Source organism: Rhinopithecus roxellana, chromosome 8 (genome assembly GCF_007565055.1).
Source record: "Rhinopithecus roxellana isolate Shanxi Qingling chromosome 8, ASM756505v1, whole genome shotgun sequence".
In the NCBI taxonomy this organism is placed as follows: Eukaryota; Metazoa; Chordata; class Mammalia; order Primates; family Cercopithecidae; genus Rhinopithecus; species Rhinopithecus roxellana.
The window spans coordinates 120,983,329-121,007,345 of NC_044556.1; the positions used below are offsets into that span (position 1 = coordinate 120,983,329).

Genomic DNA, 24,017 nt, shown 5'->3' on the forward strand with positions numbered 1-24,017 from the left:
ATCATATTGAAAGCTCTCAAAGTCTTGTCTTAGAGGAGGGGTAGCTGTGGTTGTCAAGCTTCTGAATGGCTGTGCAGGACATACGTTAGTGTGCTCCATGATCCACGCTGCCTTACTCCTCTCTCCGCCTATCTTGGGTCATGTCCCACTCCCTAAACATGCCTTTTTAGTTGGTGACAGTAAGTGGAAATGCAATCTAGGCACGACCACACATACTCTGCTAGAGGCATCCACCTAACATATACAGTTAGATAGATCCTAACTGGCAAACAGAAGAGAAGGAAACCTCTAGGAGTTTCATTTACAAAAACATCTACTAAGAACTACACATTTAACAAGTTCCTGAGCAGGGATAATCAGGGAGGACATTTGAGGCAAAACCTGTAATATGGCCAGGCGCGGTGGCTCAAGCCTGTAATCCCAGCACTTTGGGAGGCTGAGACGGGCCGATCACGAGGTCAGGAGATCGAGACCATCCTGGCTAACACGGTGAAACCCCGTCTCTACTAAAAATACAAAAAACTAGCCGGGTGAGGTGGCGGGCGCCTGTAGTCCCAGCTACTCAGGAGGCTGAGGCGGGAGAATGGCATAAACCCGGGAGGCCGAGCTTGCAGTGAGCTGAGATCCGGCCACTGCACTCCAGCCTGGGCGACAGAGCAAGACTCCGTCTCAAAAAAAAAAAAAAAAAAAAAAAAAAAAACCTGTAATATAAGATGACTCTAAGGCCAGTCTCCTGTAAGTGGTGCTCAGCTTCAGTGAGTTAAGCTGTGAGAAGTACTACTCTTCTCTCATGCCCAGTAGAGAGAGAAAACTTGCTCCTTTTTCTCATGCCCATACACAACGATGGTTTTTAAGATCTTGCCATCGAGTAGGGGGGAAAAAAAAACTTAGAATATAAACCCAAAGAAAAGGACTTCCAGGGAAAGAGAGCATTTCTCCCTAGGGCCTAGAGCAGAGGCAGCTGCTACTGTCTGCTCCCAGACTCTCCAAAGCCACAGAGCTCCTAAAAGGGGAAGGACCAGGCCAGTCTTTGTACAGGTGAAAAAGAATACAAGCAGAATATCCACGGAAAAAAAGATATTTGTAATCTCTGTTCTCCTACTGAGACCATCACTCCCCATATCACAATTCAATTATGGCCTTGGCCCATGACCCAGATGACCCAGGCCACTTCATATTTCTTCCTTAGGAATTTCTGTGTGTGTGAGAGAGAGAGAGAGACAGAGCGGGTGGGAAGTGGTGAGGTAAGTCACGTAAAGGGCAGGGAAAATGGGGCATGAAAAAGCAACAGAAGCAGAAGCAGGCCTTGCGATCCCTCTGGAGTTTACCATCAACAATTGCTCCAATCATCAAAGCCTCTACCTAGGAAAAGTAATCAATTGTCTTGGAGGCAAGAACTATCTGCAAGCCATGCTGCTAGTTCTCCAAATCTACATTTAATCAGAGCCCTTGTTTGTTTTAAAAAAAGACACACAAAATTGGTAAAGGGCACCCATAATTTCATAAAAGCAAATGTCTTTTCTATCTTTCCTCTTTTCTATCTCTACTCCCTTCTCTATGTGGATATTCTCTAGCCAAACAGGCCCATTAAGATGAAAATCTAAATATTTGATTAGTCGAAGTGTTGAAGAAGTTGTAGAAGGAAATACAGAAATATTTTGGTAGTAGCTTTGACATCAAAAGCAAATGCTCTGCATTTTAAAAAATGAATTTCCCTGAGAGGAATCAGAACAACTTCAAGAGGAAAAGTGGCATACCTCCTCAGTGACTTATAGTGTTTCGTATATGGAGAAGGAAGCACTAAAGGTTTTGGAAATACACATCCCACCTTACGTTTCCACATCCTGGGAATTTGCTACCCGCAAATGGCTACCCACTGCATGGCACAGAAACTAACATTAGTTGAATCACCATTATTTCCAAGTACTTTGCTAGGATTTTTTCTTCTTGTCATCAGTGTTACCCCTTACTCTCCACAATAACTGTTACAAAGTGGAATTTATTATCTTCATTTCACAGATGAGGAAATTGAGAGTCAGTAACGGGGCCAGGATTTGATTACAGATATTGTAAACTCTGAAGCTTATCTTAGAATCCTAGTCTGATTTATAACAGGATCAGATGCATGCAGACATTTTCATGTTGGCTATGCATAGCAAATGAATGTCCTCCTTTGTTTCTCCATTAGACAAGTGTTGATGCTCCATGTTTGGGTCTCCTGGCAGCAGAGCTGTCTCTTTTGTGTTCCCATGAAGATCCCTCGATTGTACGACAAGCGTCATTGGGAATGTGTCACCTCCTCTACATTGCACAGTGTCAGAATGGTAAGAATGGTTCACCATCTTTTCTCAGGATTACTAAGAATATGTCCCTCATTATGCAATTTATGGGTCCTGGGAAGGCTCTATGTCTGTCAATTTCTAAATCCTGTCCCAAGAGTCATAGCTATACTTTCTAAAATGTATCTTTGAATCCTTTTTGCATTGTCAAGAAATTCTGGTAATAGTGTGGTTGGTTCTTCAAGATTTATAAAGTACTGTTCTTAGATTATTTGAGTATTAATGGTGGGGAGAGGAATGCTTGGTGGAACCAGGAAGGACGGAGAAGGAGAGAGTTTACCAATGGGACTTTAAAAATGAGGTATTTTTTCTATCTAATTGAGCTTCTGAGAGACTACTCAGAAGATTCTTGCTTCAGTGGTGGAGAAAAATCAGTCTAGGATTAAAATAAACGCTGCTATGACTTGTCTAACAAAACATAAAAGCAAGACCTGAAAGTATTAAACTATTTCCAAGTAATTTAATTGCATTTTAGAACAAAGCTTAAAAATATTTGTATATTTGTAAGGGGTGGAGCCTCTGTCTATGGAGCCTATGCCTCTGCTTCTGTCCAGGATGTAATAACAGAGAACAGATTTACTCTATTTACCCTCCTATAATAAGCAACCTTAATATATACATATAGTTTTTGGCCAGACGCAGTGGCTCACGCCTGTAATCCCAGCACTTTGGGAGGCCAAGGTGGGTGGATCACAAAGTCAGGAGATTGAGACTATTCTGGCTAAAATGGTGAAACCCCGTCTCTACTAAAAAATACCAAAAAATTAGCTGGGCATGGTGGCAGGTGCCTGTAGTCCCAGCTACTCAGGAGGCTGAGGTAGGAGAATGACATGAATCTGGGAGGCAGAGCTTGCAGTGAGCCAAGATCACATCACTGCACTCCAGCTTGGGTGACAAAGTGGTGACAGAGTGGGACTCCGTCTCAAAAAAAAAACAACAACGACAACAACAAAAAACATATATATACACACACACACACATATAGTTTTCAATTCATTGGACATTAAATAACAAAGGACAATGACTCTTGAAAGATGAGAAGATAAGAACAAATGAGGTGGGGTTTGTAATTGCCTAAGCTTACCACCTAGAGTACATTTCTAGGAGCCAACACAAAAAGAGATAAGCCAGTGGTTTCATCAAGTTAAAAAGAAATGGGAGTCCAGATAGGTCAATAGCTAGAGTTGAAAGGCCAGGGTACCAGAACGGGGTACATGAGTACATGCGCACACACACACACACACACACACACACGCACAAACTCACAAACTCGAGATCTTCAGAGATCTAAAGAGAGCCCCCTTTAAGTATTTAGCTGAGTACTAATGAGAATATGCATGTGAGTAAACTGCCTGAGTTCAAATGGTGGGAAACAACAAAAATGATTAGAGAAAAAGATCCAGTGCTCAACAAAGGCTGGTGATAATACCTATGCCTGTAAGCCAGAATTTAAAAGCTTATAATTCACAAGTACTGAGGTAGAGTACTCAGATGGGTTTTGTCTCATTAGGAGAAAAAAAATCATCCCCAGACCAAACTGTTTTAGTGCTACTTAAAAAGGCCTAAAAACAAGATCTAAAAGTATCACTATCTCCAAATATTTTAATTATTTACCAAAACAAAGCTGAAGAATACCCCTAGAAATAAAAAAGTTCCTGCACTCAACAAGTTAAAATGAACATGTCTGAAATCCAATTAAAAAAAAAATTATTAGGCTGGGCACGGTGGCTCACACCTGTAATCCTAGTACTTTTGGAGGCTGAGGCGGGCAGATCACCTGAGTTCAGGAGTTCATGATCAGCCTGGTTAAAATGGTGAAATCCCATCTCTACTAAAAATACAAAATTAGCTGGGTGTGGTGGTATGTGCCTGTAATCCCAGCTACTCAGGCTGAGACAGGAGAATTGCTTGAACCTGTGAGGCAGAGGTTGCAGTGAGCCAGGATCGCACCACTGCACTCCAACCTGGGCAATAGAGAAAAGGCACAAATGATAGAATGAGTAGAGTGTGACATTAAAAGAATTATTATAACTATACTCCACTTATTTAAGGAATTAGAAGATAAAAACATCTAAAGTAGAGACATAGAAAAACTCCTAAAAGACCGATATTGAACCTCTGGAGATAAAAATGACAGTATCTGAGAAGAAAAATTCTCTGGTATGGATTAACAACAACATTGCAGAAGAAAAGATTCATGAGCTTGCACACATAGTAATAGTAATTATCAAAATTTAAACAGAGAAATAAACAACTGAGACAAATAGAGCATCAATGAACTATGAGGCATGTCTAATTTGAGTCTCTGAAAAGCCTAATACATATCTTATTTGAGTCTCTGAAAGTGAGAAAGTCAGGACAGGAAAACAAATTAAAGAATAATGACTGAAAAATTTTCAAGTGTAATAAAAGCTATAAACTCACACACTGAAAAGTGTGGCAGAGAACAGGAAATGTGAAGAAAAAAACATCAAGACACATCATAATTAAATTGCTTACAAGTGATAAAGAAAAAAATCTTAAAAGGAGCCAAAGAGGAAAAAGGACATTACATATAGAGAAACAAAGATAAGGGTGAGAGCAGATTTCTCATCAGAAATGACGCAAGTTATAGGCAATGAAGCCAACATCATAAAATACAGGAAAGAAAAAAAAAATGTCAATCTAGAATCCTTAAATGAGTAGAAATATCTTTCAAAAAAAAAATTAAAGACATTTTAGATATACAAGAGTTGGTAGAATTAATTACCATCAGATCTTTAACTGCAAGAAATGTTAAAGAAAATTCTTTTAGAAAAGGAAATTATACCGGATGAAAATCTAGATCTACAAAAAGGAATGAAGAGCACTGGAAAACTTCAACAATATAGATCAATATTCATTTCTCTCTCTTATTTAAATCTCTTTAAATGATAGCCAGCTCTTTAAAGCAAAAATAATAACAAAAGTAAAATGTATAAAAACAATAACACAAAAACTTAAAGGGGAAAATGTATAAATGTGTTTTAAAATTCTTCTCCTATGTACAAAGTTATAACACTTGAAAGTAAACCGTAATAAGTTAAGGATGTATCATCTAAACCCTAAAGCCACCACTAAGATAATATAGCAAAAAGTTATATATAATAAGCCAAAATGGAGCTAAAATGGAATCATGGAAAATAATTTAAAATGAAGCAAAAAGAATAGAAAAAAATAGATAAGAAAAAATAGTAAACAAATAATCAAGAAAAATTTTTAACCCAATCATAATAAATGTAAATGTTCTAAATATCCCAAGTAAAAAGACAGAGATTGTCAGACTGAATTAAAAAGCAAGCCTCAACTATATGCTGCCTACAAGAAACTCACTTTAAATATAAAACACACATGAATTAAATGTTAAACGTTAGAAAATGATATGTTAACAATAATAAAAAGAAAATTGGAATGGCTACATTATATTGCTATAAAAAGATATATTTTAGAGATAAGAATGCCTCCAAGGGGAAAAAAAGTCATTTCATAATGATAAAGGGATCAATTAAGGAGACATAATAATTTTTTTGAATAGATTTAGGGGGTACAAATGCTGATTTGTTGCTTGGATATATTGACTAGTAAGCATCACCTAAATAGTGTACATTTTACCCATTAGGTCCTTTCTCATCCCTCACCCCACCTTTCATCTTCCTACCTTTATGAGTCTCTGATGTCTATTAATATGCTCTGTATGCCCATGTGTACACATTATGTAGTGAGAACTTTCTGTTCTGACTTTCTGTGGTATCTGACTTTCTGTTTTGAGTTATTTCACTTAAGATTGTGACCTTTTTTGCCTCAATGATCTGTCTAATACTGTCAGCAGGATATTGAAGACTCCCACTATTATTGTGTAGGATGTCAAAATCTCTCACTACTATTGTGTGGGAGTCTAAGTTTCTTTGAAGATCTCTAAGAACTTGTTGTATGAATCTGGGTGCTCCTGTGTTGGGTGCATATTTATTTAGGATGGTTAGGTCTTCCCATTGAATTGAATCCTTTACCATTTATGTAAATGCCCTTTTTGTCTTTTTTGATCTTTGCTGGCTTAAAGTCTGTTTTGCCTGAGATTAGGATTGCAACCCCAGCCTTTTTCTGTTTTCCATTTGCTTGGTAGGGTTTCTTCATTTCTTTATTTTGAGCCTATAAGTGTCATTACATGTGACATGGGTCTCTTGAAGACAGCATACCATTACATCTTTGTACTTTATTAAGCTTGCCACTCTGTGCCTTTTAATTGGAGCATTTAGCCCATTTACTTTCAAGGTTAGTGTTATTTATGGATTTGATCCTGTCATGATGTTAGCTGATTAATTATGCAGACTTGTTCATGTGATTGCTTTATGTATTACTGGTCTGTGTACTTCAGTGTGTTTTTGCTGTGACTAGTACTGGTCTTTCCTTTCCATATTTAGTGTTCTTTTCAGGAGCTCTTATCAGGCAGATCAGTGGTAATGAATTTCTTTGGCATTTGCTTGTCTAAAAAGGGTCTTATTTCTCCTTCGCTTAGGAAGTTTAGCTGAGCCAGATATGAAATTCTTGCTTGGAATTTTTTTTTTTTTTTTTTTTTAAGAATGTCGAGGCCAGGCATGGTGGCTCATACCTATAATCCCAGTACTTTGGGAAGCTGAGGTAGGTGGATCAATTGAGGTCAGGAGTTTGAGAACAGCCTGGCCAACATGGTCAAACCTCGTCTCTACTAAAAATACAAAAATTAGTCAGGCATGGTGGTGTATGCCTGTAATCCCAGCTACTCAGGAAGCTGAGGCATATCAAAAAATGATAACAGTTTTTCTTCTTTCATTTTGACCTTGGAGAATCTGACGATTATGTGTTTTGGGGATGTAGAATTGTGCAGGAATTGTCTGTATTTCCTGAATTTGACTGTTGACCTCTCTAGCAAAGTTGGGGAAGTTTTCATGGATGAAATCCTGAAATGTTTTCCAAGTTGTTTGCTTTCTCCTCATCTATAGCAGGGATGCCAATAACACATAGAATTGTCCTCTTTATATAATCTTGTATTTCCTGGAGGTTTTGTTCTTTACTTTACATTCTATTTTCTTTCTTTCTTTTTTTTTTTTTCTGACTACCTTAATTCTGAGAGCCAGGCTTCAAGTTTCATGATATTTTTCCTCAGCTTGGTCTATTCTGCTGTTAATACTTGCGTTTGCATTGTTAAATTCTTGTAGTGTGTTTTTCAGCTCTATTGGGCCAGTTAGGTTTTTTTAATCTGGCTATTTCATCTGTCAGCTCCTGTATCATTTTATTGTGAGTCTTAGTTTCCTTGGATTGGGTTTTGCTATTCTCCTGAATCTCAGTAATCTTCATCCCTAGCCATATTCTGAATTATATTTCTATAATTTCCATCAATCCAACCTGGTTAAGAACCCTTGTTGGAGAACTATTTCAGTCATCTGGAGCACATAAAACACTCTAGCTATTTGAGTTACTGGTTCTTTCTCAGCTCTGCATGAGGGTATTCCTTTAACTGCAGTGGAGATTGAGTATAGTCAGCAGACTTCCTTTCAGCATGTCTTCACAGGGCTGAGCCTTGTGCAGGGTCTGTATTTGTATCTGACTTCTCATCTTTGGTTTCATGGTAGGGTATGTTAGTGAGATATTTTGGTGTTGAAGCTTTAGGGTGTGATCTGGTCAATGGCACTTAGGCACAGTGGTCAGTTGGTAGACTCTTGCTCAGTTGTGGCTCCCCTATATTTCCTTACAGTAGCAGCTATGCTCCTTCTCAGTACCCTGAAACCACGGGCTCCTTTGCCACTTGAGTGTTGGCTATAGATCATGGCTTGGTACTTTCGGGATGCCTATCACAACTCTGGGGTGATTTCAAGGTTTATGTTTCCTCCCTAACTTGGAGGCAGCAGAGAAAGGAACCTCAGCAGTGACTGTGGCCAACAGTCTTTTGCTTGACTTCTGGAGGCTCCACACCAGAGAGATGCAGGTCAGTAATTGCTCAGTGCAATCAACCCAGGATTGAAGGTCTGTGCTGTGGGCCCAAGCTAGGAGTTCCCGGCCTGGTGATGAGCAGCGAGCATCAAGTAGAACCCTTGGGAGACAGACTGGCCCCCTCTCTTTGGGTTGATTGTAGCTTGCTGGAGGTGCAGATTAGGTACTTACAGTCTTTGCTCCTTCTTTAGTCCAAGGGTAGCAGGGGTAGTACCACTGCAGAGGCAGTGGTAGAGGAGTTTTCAGTTGTTCCCATGAGCTCTACTTCCAAGAAACACGGAGCTGCTGTTACTGAGATTGTTCAGCCAGTAAAGTAGGACAGCTAAATTGCTGGTATGAGCTTGGGGTTGTGCTTGTTGGAGAGCAGGGGTTCAAGGACTCTCCAGGTGGAAAGATTGGTCTCCTCTCCCTATGGTGACTGTGGTGTGCTATAAGCTCTAGTATAGCCCTCAGGCTCATTTCTTCCCCAAATTGAGGGCAGCAAGGATAGAACTCCACTGTGGCAATGGCAGAGGGGCTGTCAAATACCTCTGGGAGCCTTTCCCCAGGGAGACTCCAGGCCACTTACCAATGGATATGCTCAGCCATGGTTGTGGGTGACCATTCTGCAGTTATGAGCCAGGGGCCCTGCCTGGTGAGGAGTGAGGGTTAGGCATTTCCAGGGAATAAGGGTTAGACTCCTTTTCCTCTTGTGGCTGGAGTGTGTTGGAGGTGCTGGCATAGTGACTAGGCCCTTTGTTCCTTCCCCCAGCCCAAGGGCTGTTAGTGGAGTACCACAGCAATTGCAGTGGTGGAGGTGTTGTGGGTTGACTCTGGGATTTTCCACTCAGAGAAATGCTGGGCTGCCTCTGATTGAAGGGTCAGGTGGGGGCAGGGTGGTTGTGCTGGAGTCCAAGGTCAAGAGACCGTGTCCAGTGAGGAGAAGGACTGAGACCTGTGTGGAAAATAGCCCAGCCACTTTTTCATGTCGGGAATGCTCTGTGCTGGGAATTCAGACCAGTCTTTGGTCCCCACAGACTCTCAAGAGCCTGGAGACAGTAAAGGTTATAAGACAGCAAAGATGGCAACTCGCCCTCCCAGGGAGCTCTGTCCCAGAGAGTTGCAGAGATGCTACTGGCTCAATAGCATTGGTGAGGGATTGCTGGAGATCCAAGCAGGAGAACCTATTCAGTGAAAACTTAAATGATTGTTAGTATTTTGTAGCAATAAAATGTTTTTAAGTAAGATATGTATGTTTTTAGATATAATGCTATTGCATACTTACTAGAATACAGCATAGTGTAAACATACATTCTATAGGCATTGGGAAACCAACAAAATGAATGTGGGTTACTTTATTGTGATAATCACTTTATTGCAATGATCTGAAACCAAACCTGTAGTATCTTTTGAGGTATGTCTGCACATAATGGTAAAATACTGAATGATTTCCCTGAAACATCAGAAACAAGACAAGGATGTGCACTATCACTACTTCTATTCTATTCAACATTGTGCAGAATAGAATTGAGAGTCCAGAAATAAATTCATATATATAGTCAGCTGATTTTTTATGAAGTTTCAAAGGCGATTTAAAGGAGTGAGCACAAACTTTTCAATAAATTGTGTTTGGAAAAAATGAATATTTATAGGCAGAAAAACAACTTTGAACCATACCTCATACATATTCAAAAATTAATCCAAAGTGAGTAATAGAACTAAATGTAAAATCTACAACTATAAAACTCAAAGAAATTTGGGGGCCTTGGATTAGGTAAAGATTTCTTAGATACAATAATCAAAGTATAAATGAAAATAAATGATAAATTAGGTATTTCTGCTCTTTGAAAGATACTGTTAATAGTTAAGCCACAGACTGGGAGAAAATATTTGCAAACTACATATCTGGTAAAAGAACCATATTCAAACTTCATAAAGGACACTCAAAACTCTGTAAGAGGAAGAGAAGAAGTCGTCTCTGTTTACAGATTACATGATTTTATATTTAGAAAACCCCATCATCTCAGTCCACAAACTTCTTGAACTGATAAGCAACTTTAGCAAAGTCTCAGAATACAAAATCAATGTGCAGAAATCATAAGCATTCCTTTACACCAACAATAGGCAAGCAAAGAGTCAAATCATGAATGGACTCCTATTTATAATTGCTACAAAGAGAATAAAATACCTAGGAATACAGCTAACAAGGGATGTGACGGATCTCTTCAAGAAGAACTGCAAACCACTGCTCGAGGACATAAGAGAGGACACAAACAAATGGAAAAACATTCCATCCTTATGGATAGAAAGAATCAATATTGTGAAAATGGCCATACTGCCTAAAGTAATTTATAGATTCAATGCTATTCCTATCAAACTACCATTGACATTCTTCACACGATTAAAAAAAAAACTACTTTAAATTTCATATGGAATCAAAAAAGGCCCCTACAGCCAAGACAATCCTAAGCAAAAAGGAGAAAGCTGAAGGCATCATGCTACCTGACTTCAAACTATACTACAAGGCTACAGTAACCAAAACAACATGGCACTGGTACCAAAACAGACATATAGACAAATGGAACATAACAGAGACCTCAGAAATAACACCACACATCCACAACTATCTGATCTTTGACAAACCTGACAAAAACAAGTAATGGGGAAAGAATTCCCTATTTAATAAATAGTGCTTGAAAAACTGGCTAGCCATATGCAGAAAACTGAAACTGGACCCCTTCCTTACACCTTATACAAAAATTAACTCAAAATGGATTAAGACTTAAATGTAAAACTCAAAACCATGAAAACCCTAGCAGAAAACCAGGCAATACCATTCAGGACATAAGCATGGGAAAAGACTTCATGAATAAAACACCAAAAGGAATTGCAAGAAAAGCCCACATTGACAAATGGGATCTAATTCAACTAAAGAGCTTCTGCACAGCAAAAGAAACTACTGTCAGAGTGAACCGGCAACCTACAGAATGGGAGAAAATGTTTGCAATCTATCCATCTGATAGAGGTCTAATATGCAGAATTCACAGGGAACTTGAACAAATTTACAAGAAAAAAAAACAAACAACCCCATCAAAAAGTGGGCAAAGGATATGAGCGGAGACTTCTCAAAAGAAGACATTTACACAGCTAACAGACATATGAAGAAAACCTCAACATCACTGATCATCAGATAAATGCAAATTAAAACCACAATGAGATAACATCTCATGCCAGTCAGAATGGTGATTATTCAAAAGTCAGGAAACAGTAGATGCTGGAGAGGATGTGGAGCAATAGGAACGCTTTTACACTGTTGGTGGGAACGTAAATTAATTCAACCATTGTGGAAAACAGTATGGCAATTTCTCAAGGTTCTAGAGCCAGAATACCATTTGACCAGCAATCCCATTACTGGGTATATACCCAAAGGAATATAAATCATTCTACTCTAAAGACATGTGCACACATATGTTTACTGCAGCACTATTTACAATGACAAAGACATGGAACCAACCCAAATGCCTATCCATGATAGACTGGACAAAGAAAATGTGGTGCATATATACACTGGAGGAGTATGCAGGCATAAAAAGGAATGAGATCATGTCCTTTGCAGGGAGATGGATGAAGCTGGAAGCCATCATCTTCAGCAAACTAGCACAGGAACAGAAAACCAAATACCGCGCGTTCTCACTCTTAAGTGGGAGTTGAGCGTTGAGAACACATGGACACAGAGAGGGGAACAACACACACCAGGGCCTGTTGGGGGTGGGGGCTGGGGGGTGAGGGCAAGGAACTTAGAGGGTGGGTCAATAGGTGCAGCAAACCACCATGGCACACGTGTACCTATGTAACAAACCTGCACGTTCTGCACATGTATCCACCCCCTTTTTTTAGAAGAAAAAAAAAAAAAAAACTCTCTAAGAAAAAAGACAACCAAATTAAAAAATAAAAATGGATTTAAATAGCCATCTTACCAAAGAAGAACACATAGCAAAGAAGCAAATCAAATAACGTTCTATATGTACTTATTAAAGAAATGTAAATTAAAACTATAATGAGATGCCACTACACACCCATTAGAATTTCTAAAACTGAAAAGACTGATTCTACCATGTGTTATTAAGGATGTATAGTCACTCGAGCTCACATACATTGTAAGCAAACTGTAAAATAGTATAACAACTTTGGAAAATAATTTGACACTATCCTAAAAAGATAAACATATAGCTATCATATGATTCAGTCATTCCACAACTTTATATTTACCTGAGAAAAATGAAAGTAGTTGTTCATACAAACACTTACTGGTACATGAATGTTCATAACACCATTATTTGTAATCACCTCAAACCGGAAACAACCTAAATGTCCATTAACAGGCAAATAGATAAAGAGATTTGGGTATGTACATATAATAGAATAGTATTATTCACTGTAAAAAGGAACAAACTATTAATATGTACAAAAACATGGATGAATCTCAGTAGTTTTGCTGAGTGAAAGAAGCCAACCCCCTTCCACCCCCAAAAAAGAGTGCATACTGTATGATCCACTTATATAAAATTAGAAAGTACCAACTTGACAGAGAGCAGATGACAGGAAGTGGATCAGTGGTTGACTTGGAGTCAGAGGATGGGTAGAGGGAGTAAGTGTGAGGGGTTACAAAAGAGCATGAGGAAACTTTTGGAGGCAATAGATATGTTCTTTTTTTTTTCCTGTGGTTTATTATTATTGAGTTTATAGATACACAAAAACTTACCAAGTTGTTCACCTTAGATATGTTATATGGGCTGGGCATACACCTGTAATCCCAGCAATTTGGGAGGCCTGGGTGGGCAGATTACTTGAGCCCAGGAGTTGGAGACCAGCCTGGGCAACATAGTGTGACCCTATCTCTACAAAATATGTGTATTTTTAATTAGCTGGGCACTGTGGCATGTGCCTGCAATCCCAGGATTGCAGGATACTGGGAAGGCTGAGGTGAGAAGATCACTTGAGCCCAGGAGGTCAAGGCTCTAGTGAACCCTGTTTTTACCACTGGACTTCAACCTGGGTGACGGAGCAAGATCCTGGCTCAAAAAAGACAAAAAACAAAAGCAAAATCAGTAAATAAATGTGAATTATATCTCTATAGAGCTATTTAAAAACAAACAAAATCATTTAAAGCTCACCTTCTCCGGAACTGAAATTTTCTGCACCTGAAGTTTTTCCTGAGCACTTCTGGATTCTCTGGTCTACCACTCAGCTCATTTCAGATGCCTCCGAGTCTACTCTCCCTGCCAATAGACCCTCCAGGTTAGCATTAGCTTTTCCAGCACACTGAACCATGCATTTGATGGTCTATATGTATTTGTTATCTTGTCAGGCTATTATTAAAAGTATTTGTCCTTCATTCATATGTCACATGGACTCTCTTAAACACTTTATGAATTCTGTGTGAGTGCCATAATATTTTATGAGACTAAACTATGAGCAGAGAGTTAAATATTCAGAAAACATCAGATTTCCAGAACTGGGCAGGAAAAGAAAATTGGAAATAGTAATGTCATAGAACAAACCAGTGATCAAATAACCTTAAACTATTTTTCTTAACACAGCGGATATTAGAACAAATAAGCCTACAAACGATAAAAGTTACAGCCTCCAGTTTCCTTCTTCTGATGTAGAATTTCTACCCAAGGAGTTTCAACAAGACAAAAGTAAAATTGCTCAGGTAATTTTGCCCCCACTTTTGCCAAGGGCTTTTGTTTATATGTATTATTACTCTTAGTAGCAATTGATTTCAACAAAGTTTATGTTGTTAGTAGTTTTTCATTTTTTTTAAACTCAGTGCGGTAAAATGTAAATGATTATAGACCATTTGGTTTTCTGATTTTCATCTCTATTAATAATTATGCCAATTATTCCCAAATATAGTAATTTGTATTACTTAATCCTTATAGAAAGCAAATGAGGTTTTCCTAGTTACACTTCTTTTTGTTTGGCCAACAAATAGTTCACTAAAAATGGAGAATTTCTGCTTATTTAGAAAAATTAACTAAGTCAGCAGTTAACAAACTTTCCAATACTATCATAATTTACTCTGCAAACATAATGACACTGTGATTTTGATTTTGTTTAAAAGTGTTATTAAATGAAAAATAAAAATTAAAAAAGCCTACATGATAAATCTCAATACCAAGTAAGTTGTGTTTACACTGTCTCAACCCTTGGGAGAACCATGAGGCTCTATAGCTATATATGCTCCCTCGCCTTATTCAAACTACATAGGTTTAGCCATAGGCTCCAGAAGTTGCACAGCATAGGGACCCAGGCTGGGCTTTCCAGCACCTTCCAGATAGGTTTAGCCATAGGCTCCAGAAGTTGCACAGCACTGGGGCCCAAGCTGGGCTTTCCAGCACCTTCCATCCACACGCATTGAGCCAGTGGCTCAGCAAAACTTTTGGGGAAGCCCTTTAGGCCAGCTCATCTCTTGGGGTGGGAGGATCTAGGGGTTCCTCTTAAAACTACATGTATAAAGCAGTGTCTTCTTCCATGGCTGAGATGGGTTGAATTGTGGGAGGCTGAGGATACGCAAAAGCAATACGTCTAACATGATATGGTCAAAAATACTGCATAGATGTCTTAAATATGTAGAAGCCCGATGGTACATCTTTCCAAAACCAAAAGTTATTCTTTCCCATCTCCTCTCAAAATTTTCAAGCCTGGTTGACCATGTTCATTTACATAAAGAAACCAGGCATCTGTTTAAGCTTACTAGCAAATCTTCCCTCATTCTTCCATCCTCCACTTCAGTATCCTGGAATTGAAATCCTGAGTACCATGACTGGGCTAGTGAACCTAGGACCAGCAGTCTATTGGGGTCTCTTCTAAGCTGTTCATGAAACTTATCATCACAGTCTCTAGGTTGGTGTCCTTTCTCATCGGAGTTTAATATCCATCAGGTGTAAAAATCCTTGGGCTTGGGGGAGGTGCCCTGGGTCCTTGTGTTCATGACCTGTTATTCATTTTCCAATTTTGAGACCAAAGCAAGTCCAGCACTACATGCAGGAGCAGTAGCTGGAAAACCTGGAGCTGGGACTTCCAGTAGTAGATGGAATAGGTAAATTGAGAGAATACAAGATTGTAGAAACAAGACCAAGAGGACCATAGCCAAAGACAAAGTTCAAAGCATGCAAATAGGAGTAGAAGCAGCAAGGTTGCTAACCATGGAAGCTGGAAGCAGAACACCATTAAATGGGAAGGCTGGATAGAAAAACAAAACGAAAAACAATTCCCAAACCATGGCACTCTCGCTTTATATAGTGGTTGGTTGTAAGAGAGGACACTGGTTTGCAAATGATCCACAGAGAGCCACAAAGTGTCATTAACTAATATATATGTATGTATGTATGTTCATACCAAATAAACTAGTAGTCTCATTCATGGGAATTTATAGAAAGAAATAACTCAAAACAACACCACTATTTGTGAGAAGAGCTTCTTCACAGATTTTTTAAAGTATATGCCAAACATAGAGGAATAAATGAAAATCTGTGGACTGTTAATAGTATATTATGCAAACATTCAAGCAAGTGGCATCAAGAACATGTAACAACATGGTGTAACAGTGTATCAGTAAGAAGCAGGAGGAGATAAAAATGACCTCTGAAGAGCCCAGCTGATCCTGTGTGATTGGTGTATTTCTGGAGTTATGTGTAGATAATATTTTACAAAGCAAACCTATCATTTTATATAATCTACTATCACACCTTCACCTGTACATGACAGAAACTTCTAACACTAGCTCTAAGTTTCACTGGGAATTGCTTCTTCTACAACTTTTTAGATAGATACTAAAGTAAATTTTTTGTTGAGTAAGCAAATATTCAAAAAGAGAATATTCTGCCTTCCACCATTTAAAAAAAAATCCAATGTCATATAATTAAATCTGGCTTTCTTAAAGTATGGCAAACTATTTATGATATTCAGCCCACCTCTCCAATCCTTGGTTACCCTCCTCTAATTGTCTTCCATAGCTTTCCAAGATTCCCATCCGTCACCCCTCTGCCCAGTGGAAAAGGCGCTAGTGATCATCAGTTCTCACTTAGACCTTAGTCTTAGTTCTGCCTTATGACCAAAAAGCAATACTCCATCCCTTTAAAGACAGTGCAGAAAAACTTTTATTGGTGAGATTGGGTATCCTCTATACTTGGGAGAATGACTATTTTTTCCCCGTATAAAGGCAAAAGGAGAAAATTTGGCTTGTTTATCTTTCTTTAATTGAGAAATCTATAATCAATGTGATTTTGTTCATATTTTACAATCCACGGAGAGTCCTCTAACTTTAACAAGGGATTATTTGCATTGTAGTTCTTGCACCTCGATCATGGACATAGAGGCCTTTTATTTCTTTCTGCTTCCTGATCCCTTTCTGTAAAAGAGGAAAGTCCATGCCTTTGAGTTCGCTTGACTTCCTCACCCTGTCCCCTCCTACATCTTCTGCTTTCTTCATACTTGTTTCTGATCTGAGTAAACTCATTTCCAACACTGAAGAAATTCATGATAATATTTGCTGAATTGCTTTAAAATCAGAAGAAAAAATTAAATATAATTTCACTTGGATTATAGTCATTTTTGTACAACATTGTTGTAAAATATAATTTTTAATATTTTTTCATGGAGGAAGGAGACTCCAATGAGATGTATATGGACCATGGAAGTCTTGTGGCCCTGCCTGGCTCTTGAGCATCTGCCACCATGTCTGAGTTTAGCTGTCTTATGTTGGTGTGAGTAAGCCCTGAGGTCATGACTATCCTTTGTGGTTGCAGAGAGTAGGGCAAACCTTACTGCCTTCCCTGCTGAATGACTTTGTGTGGAGTCTCCTGATGAAACTGTCTTCACCTGATGATAAAATCGCATCTGATGCAGCATCCATACTGAAATTTACTCTGGAATTTCATGCCGAGAAGGTCACCATGGTAAGATACTTGACAATAAACAGGAGAGCACAGGGTTTACTCTCTAATGTGCATTTTTGCCTTTGTTGTATGTCCACTTCTTTTTATATGTACTTCTTGTCATTGTTCATTATATCACTTTAATATAATGAGGCTTTAGGTTTTTTAAATTTTACTTAGAGATAGGGTCTTGTTCTGTGGCTCAGGCTGGAGCGCAGTGGTGAAACCTTGGCTCATGGCAGCCTCAAACTCCTGGGCTTAAGCAATCCTCCCACCTCAGCCTCCTAAGCAGCTGGGACTACAGGGATGTACCACCACACCCAGCTAACTTTTTAAATGAATTTTTGTAAAGATGGAGGTCTTGCTGTGTTGCCCAGGCTGGTCTCAAATTCCCGGGTTCAAACAATCCTCCCACCTTGGCCCCCCAAAGCACGAGGGTCACAGGCGTGAGCCACCATGCTGGCCTGAGGATTTTTTGCGTGAAATATTTCAAGCATACGAACAATTTTAGAGAGTAGGTAATGAATGCTTATCCACCAATCATATTACATCATAATGTTTTGCCATATTTGGTTTCAAATTCTTAAAGAAATATGTTAATGCAATAAAATGGTATAGCTGTCATAGAAATCCCCTGTGTATCCCTTAAGGAAAGATTTCAAAGACCCTCAGCTTGCCGTAGAGCTGGCTACATAATTTGTGGGGCTCAGTGCAGAATGAAATCTGGGACTGCTTCCTCACAACATAGGAAATAATGTCATTAAATGTGTAAGCACATGCAGTGTTCGCCTTTCCTCCACAGTCTCTCTCTCTCAATTCTTCATGCTGGTTTTATTTGCCATTTAATGTCTTTCTAAGCAAAAAGAACAATTAACATTTTTTAGTCGTAAGCAGATTTTACTATCCATACATACATTGTGCAATGCCAGTTACAAAGGTAAACATAGGAGCATTTAGCTCATGTGCAGAATCACCAAAATAATGCTATTTGTGTTTCACAGCTCACACATGCATATGTATTAAATTCTTTCCAAAAGGATGGAAACACTCCATAAAACTAGCACGACTTCTAAAATTTCACTTTTTATCATTCACATATCCTACCAACGTTCTCTACCCTCAGCTTATTGATGAATAAGGAAAGCCTGAAAGGAAAATAATTTATGGGCTACCCTTTCTGTTTCCTTCTATGTCATTTTCAGACTAAGTGGGAATTTTTTAAGTAGGTTACAGTTTCAATAAGATGCTTATCTTGTTTTCCCACTGAGCTTCACATCCTGGGTCCCCTGGAATTTTGTGAACACCACATGTGAAGGGGACCATAGGAACAATGGCAGACTCACTTATTGTATCTCCTCTGCTCCACTGTGGGATTTGATTTACAAAATACAAAGATAAAATTGTTTAAAAGTTCAAGGTGATAGTGGCAGAGCTTTAAACAAAGTAAGGGTACCTTCTCAGCATGGAGCCCTGCGCAAACACATAGGTCACAGGCCCATGAAACCAGCCCTGATGGTGACATGAGGAATGAACCTCCAGCTCCCTCTCCTGACACAGGAGTGCAAGGTGACTGAAAATAATCTGAGAAGTCTTACTCAAATTCATAGAGCAGGAAAGGGGAGGCGATGCTTTATATAGAACTCTCAATGCTGCTGCAGATGGGAGCATTCTGTAGGGCAAACACAGTCACAGGGAAAGGTCAAGGGCAAAGGTCATCTTACAAAATAGAGTTCTCTTCTAGTGAAGTGGGAAAGAGCACTTGAAGGAAGGCGAGAATGAAGCCTTACCAAGTCCCTGAGAGGAAGAGAGATCAAACAGAAAACTAGATGTGTAAAACTATCCTCTGCTACAGTGAAATCTCTAACCACAGAAAAAAATGAACAAAATGGGCTCCTCAATTTATGACCCAACCCCAGCTCTCACAAGCAACTGGATTACTGAACACAGTGGATTCTTGTCTTAGATGGGGTTGGGTTCTAACATGAGTTATAAGGCTAAAAATATCCCCAAAAAATCCCCCAAATTCCATATATAGTATATGGGCTTATAATCTCTAAATAATCCTAACAATCTCTAAATAATCCTAACACATCAAATATTTCATCAAAATTGAAACAGACTATCATTTTTATAACTGGACATAAATTGGCACAAATTTCTATAATTAAGCACCCAGTGACATAGGTGGCTTGCTTTAGAGGTATTTGCATTTAAAATAAGAAGAGGACAACTAGAAGAAGCTCTAAATCCTATAGTTAAAAAGGTCTATGGAAAAGAGTAGTTTGATATCTCTCATTTCTTGCTCACATTGGAACCTATGTGGTTGGAAAAGTACCCTGCACTTTTTAACATTTTATTTATAATTTTTTCTTTGGTTTGCCATATAAAGTTGTACAGATAACTGAACTGTATATGATGTAACTGCAGGGTAATGTAAATTTGCATCAACTAATTTTTCAGCTTATAATCTCTGTTAGTCTAAAATGTATGATCCAGGATCACAAGACATATTTAAGAAGAAAAAAATGCAAAGGTTTATTTTCAAGATAAGAAGTGAGATGATCTGGGTGGATTAAATTTGATATTGAATACACAACCACTGATTTGAGACAAACTTCAGATCCAGCTAGAACTCTCCTTGTTCAAGAATAAGTAAAAAGGGGGAAAAATGAAATTAACATGGGACCTATGAATAGAGTTTGCAAGATTATGGGTTGGTGTTTACCATTCTGGGTCATTCCTCCGACACATCATTCATCCCTTCAATATGTGGCTTCAAATCGTCTTTAACTTTCAAACATTTCTTTGAAGTATACACTGTAGTTCCATTCTTATTCTGTTCCATTATTTTTATTTTCTTCTTTAAGTACTTGAATTATATGTGTGTTTCCTATACTGAACTTACATTTCTTATATAATGAGTTCAACCCTCCCAAAATAAACTTTGAAAGAAATGGGCATTTTCCTGCTATTCGTAAATGCACAGATTTACTCTTCATCCAAATGAATATTTTGCATTGTGTAGTAACACATATAAATATGCTTTCTAGTAGTGCTTATTTGTGTGTTAGTTGCTGCCTTGGTAATTCTGAGAAAAAGTGAATTCTTATGTCCAAGAAATGCCTTGGTTTAGAGGTAACCATGGAACAGGAGATTCTTGTTTACCTGTGGAATTTCTCTTCCAGGTGACTAAGATCGTGAATGCTATTTATAGGCAATTGTGTGATAACAATTGTATGAAGGATGTTATGTTGCGGGTTATCACTTTGTTGACATGTACTTCACCCAAGAAGGTCATCTTTCAACTTATGGACTACTCAGTTCCAGCAGACGAGTAAGGCCCCCCAACCCTCTGTCCCCTTCCATGAGGACTTGTTCACAGGCTCCACCGTCAGAGGGACCTGGGTTTAAACTCTCAGTCTACCATAGTCAGGTCTGGTTGCTTTTTTCTGAAAGAGAAAATCTATTTGTGCATCATGTGGGATGATTGTAAGACTTAAACAAGATCATATGTGTTATGCATCTTTGTATAATACCTAAAACACAGTAGGCCCACAAGAAATGACCAATGTCACTATTATTTATCTGAGGTTTTAAATTGTATTATGTTGCATATCCCAGAGGAACAAACCTCTCCTCAATGTGATAATGGATTTTTATTCCCATTTGTGAATTTACTCATTTTTGTTGAGAAAATGAATTTGTACATGTAGTGTTTTTCTTGTTTATGAAGGACAGACGTAAGATATTTATACATCCCAATAACAAGCATTAAAATTGGGAGTCCTGTGTCCTTTAACTGTTAGTCTGAAATTTATGGTCCAGGATCACAAGAAAAGTTTAAGAAGAAAAAAATACAAATGTGAGCCTATGGGACAATATGAACCTAACAGGCACATTAGAAGAGTTTAGAAAAATCACACCACTCCATTTATACAATTTGCATAAACATTGGAAATCAAGGTACTACTTCCTACCATGAACAGTGTAAAAGGCAGAGAGTTTTATTATGAAGAGGACTTGGGCTTTGGAAACAAATGAATCTGTTTCCATCAACTTTGACCCTTACATTTTATGTGACGTTGTGGAAGTTTGATAAAACTCCCCGATGCTAAATTTCCTCATCTAGAAAATGAGGAAAGTTCTATCTATAAATTTGTTATGTAGGTTAGTTAATATCTGTGAAAGGGCACTGAAATAAACAAAAGTCTAAATAAATCACACAACTTGATTTTTCAGACTGAAAGATTGTATTTATTTAGGAAGCTTTAACTCACAAAGTATTTTACTATTCATAAAATTCCTAGAAAGATCTTCATAAGACAATTTACTCATTCAGGAACTAAGCACCCACTTTGTGTAAAGTATTACTGGCCCTGAAGCATTTTGTTGAGGAGAGGGAATATATTCACATGCATACAAGATAAAAATTGCCAATAAATCTGGTACAAGCAATATGTGCTCAGGAAGTACAGAAAGCAGGCATAATTTGTTAGGTGAACTTAACCAAAGCTGCTACCAGCAGGTCTAATTCTATTGAGGACCGAGTTAGAAAAGGCCAGGATATGGAGTGAAACTAAACCAAAGAAACACATGGAACATTTGCTTAGCCAAGAGGTATGAACAAGAGATAAGACAAGGAGACACGGCATATGAGAGTTGATGTCCATGTGATTCTAAGTGGGACCTGGAGCAGGTGGGTAGTGGGTGCTACAGAGCTGGGTATTTCCATATTCCAAGCGATCAGGCACCCAAATGATGAACCTGAACACAGAAAGACTGAGCAATAAGTGTCAGAACCCAGCATGAATTGGCAAGGTCTCAGAAATACATTGGTGCAGAGGTGTACAGCAGTTTGTAAGATAAGCAACAGTAAGACTAATCTTGAAGAATGTCAAGTACATAGGAAAAGGAGCCAGGGGACTGGAGATTGAGAAGCCAGGATTTTAATAGCATCTGTGTCACTCATTGTGTGACATTTGACAAAATGGCTTACTCTTCTGTGCTCAGTTTTGTTTTTATTTTTGTTATTTAATTAGTTCATTTTTTATTTGGGGTTTTTTATTTTTATATTAATCTACTTATTAATTTTTATTCCCATGCCAGTTTTTAAATATTCTATTATTTCTGAACAAACAAAGTCACAAGACGGGAGTAGCAGAGGAAGTATAGAGTGCAGAAAGCTGATCAGTTCTTGACAGTGAGCTAGACAGATATTTAAATAGCAGTAGAAATGAATTTGCAGACCAGACTGGTATTTTCCATAAGGTTTTATTTAAATCCTTTCTCTGTTTTCTAGGATAAGAGGCTTAAGGGATCATTTGGAAATAGGACTCTCAGTTTGCTTTGGACATGTCTGCAGTGTCTTTGCTATATAAAAATGTAAAACCAAGACTCTTTTCCTGATTCTTGTTATTCTATCAAGTAGGACATGACAAACATGATTCTCATTGTGTGGGGTGGGGCTGTGTTTGCAGCACTCTGATACAGATGTGGCAGGCGGCAGGTTCTGAGGCAAGCGTGGCCCCTCATGTGCTGAAGACAATCTTACTGATACTGAAAGGAAAACCTGGGGAAATGGAGGACACCCTAACGCAAGGAAAACGTTTCTCTCTTGATGTTACCAACTTAATGCCTTTGGCGGTAAATAACACGATGAGTGTTTCTTCTTCTCGGTATTGTTTTCCTGATTGTGAAAAATCCCTATCTGCCCACAGACTCAATCATACTTTCTTAACACAGTCCTCTTCTCACGCAACCATTCATGCAACACATATTTATTGAGTGTCTATTATGTGCTATGCCCTATTATGGAACTTACATTTTGGTAAGAAACACAGACAATGAACAAATAAATGTCATGTAAGTCAGATGGTATAAAGCTTAAAAGAGATATATAGTGGTGTGGAGGAAAGAAAGGGACTGGCAAGGTTTAGGTAAGTTGGTCAGGGCAGACCTCTCTGCTGAGCTGGCATCTAATCAGAGACCTGAATCAGGTGAGGATGTGAATCTTACATCTATCTGAGTTAGAGAGTTCTAGACTGAGAGAAGGGAAAAGTCTCGTATTGATGGACACTTACCTAGTATGTCAGCGAATACAAGAAGGCCAAAGAATCTGAGTGAACTGGGCAAGGGAGATGAAAGTATAGGAGATATGAGAGAAGTAGCCACTGGCTACATCATATAGGCGTTTGTAGCCATGTAAAGACCGAATCTCATTTGTGTCCATCATTTTATTCTCCTGAAAACCAAAATCACCACTGCTGGGAGTAAAGTCTTACAGAGACATTATAAAGTTGGTATTGCTTCAAAAATGTGATATGTTGGAATATGTATTTCTACAATACCAATTACAATCCCTAAAGGCAAAATCCTGAACACCATAATCCTGAATATTGAAATTCCAAAATATCAAAATCCCAAAAGTCTAAAATTTCTATCATCTAATTGAATCCCCAAACTGTAATGACATGTTTGGAATTAGGTGCAATCAAGGCTTCTAAAAGTGAATTTCAAGTTGTCACTAATAAAGTTTGTTTTTTCCATTCAGTCCAAAGCATTTCTAGAAAAATTCAGATGAGGAGATTAGCCAGGCAATATGACAATGATGAAAACTTTAGTGGTAAAATATGTCATTTGTTTGCATTGACATTCCTTCCAGCTGATGAAATTCCAGGAGCTTTTGATAAATTAAAGCCACATTTGCCTTGAATAAGTCAGAAAAGTTACTGACTGGTTTGAAATTAATTATGTGTACAGTAGGAGAAGACACCTA

The 24,017-nt window shown here is 38.4% G+C and overlaps 1 protein-coding gene across 1 annotated transcript in view; it reads left to right on the forward strand.

Moving 5' to 3' along the window:
- Positions 1–24,017, forward strand: part of MROH9 (maestro heat like repeat family member 9) — a 124,116-nt gene that overhangs the window by 25,290 nt on the left and 74,809 nt on the right. The window contains exons 7-11 of the mRNA XM_030934948.1: positions 2,189–2,324; positions 13,901–14,016; positions 17,114–17,263; positions 20,428–20,576; positions 22,720–22,885. Of these exons, the coding sequence (XP_030790808.1) occupies positions 2,189–2,324; positions 13,901–14,016; positions 17,114–17,263; positions 20,428–20,576; positions 22,720–22,885 (717 nt within the window). The remainder of the gene's footprint in view (positions 1–2,188; positions 2,325–13,900; positions 14,017–17,113; positions 17,264–20,427; positions 20,577–22,719; positions 22,886–24,017) is intronic.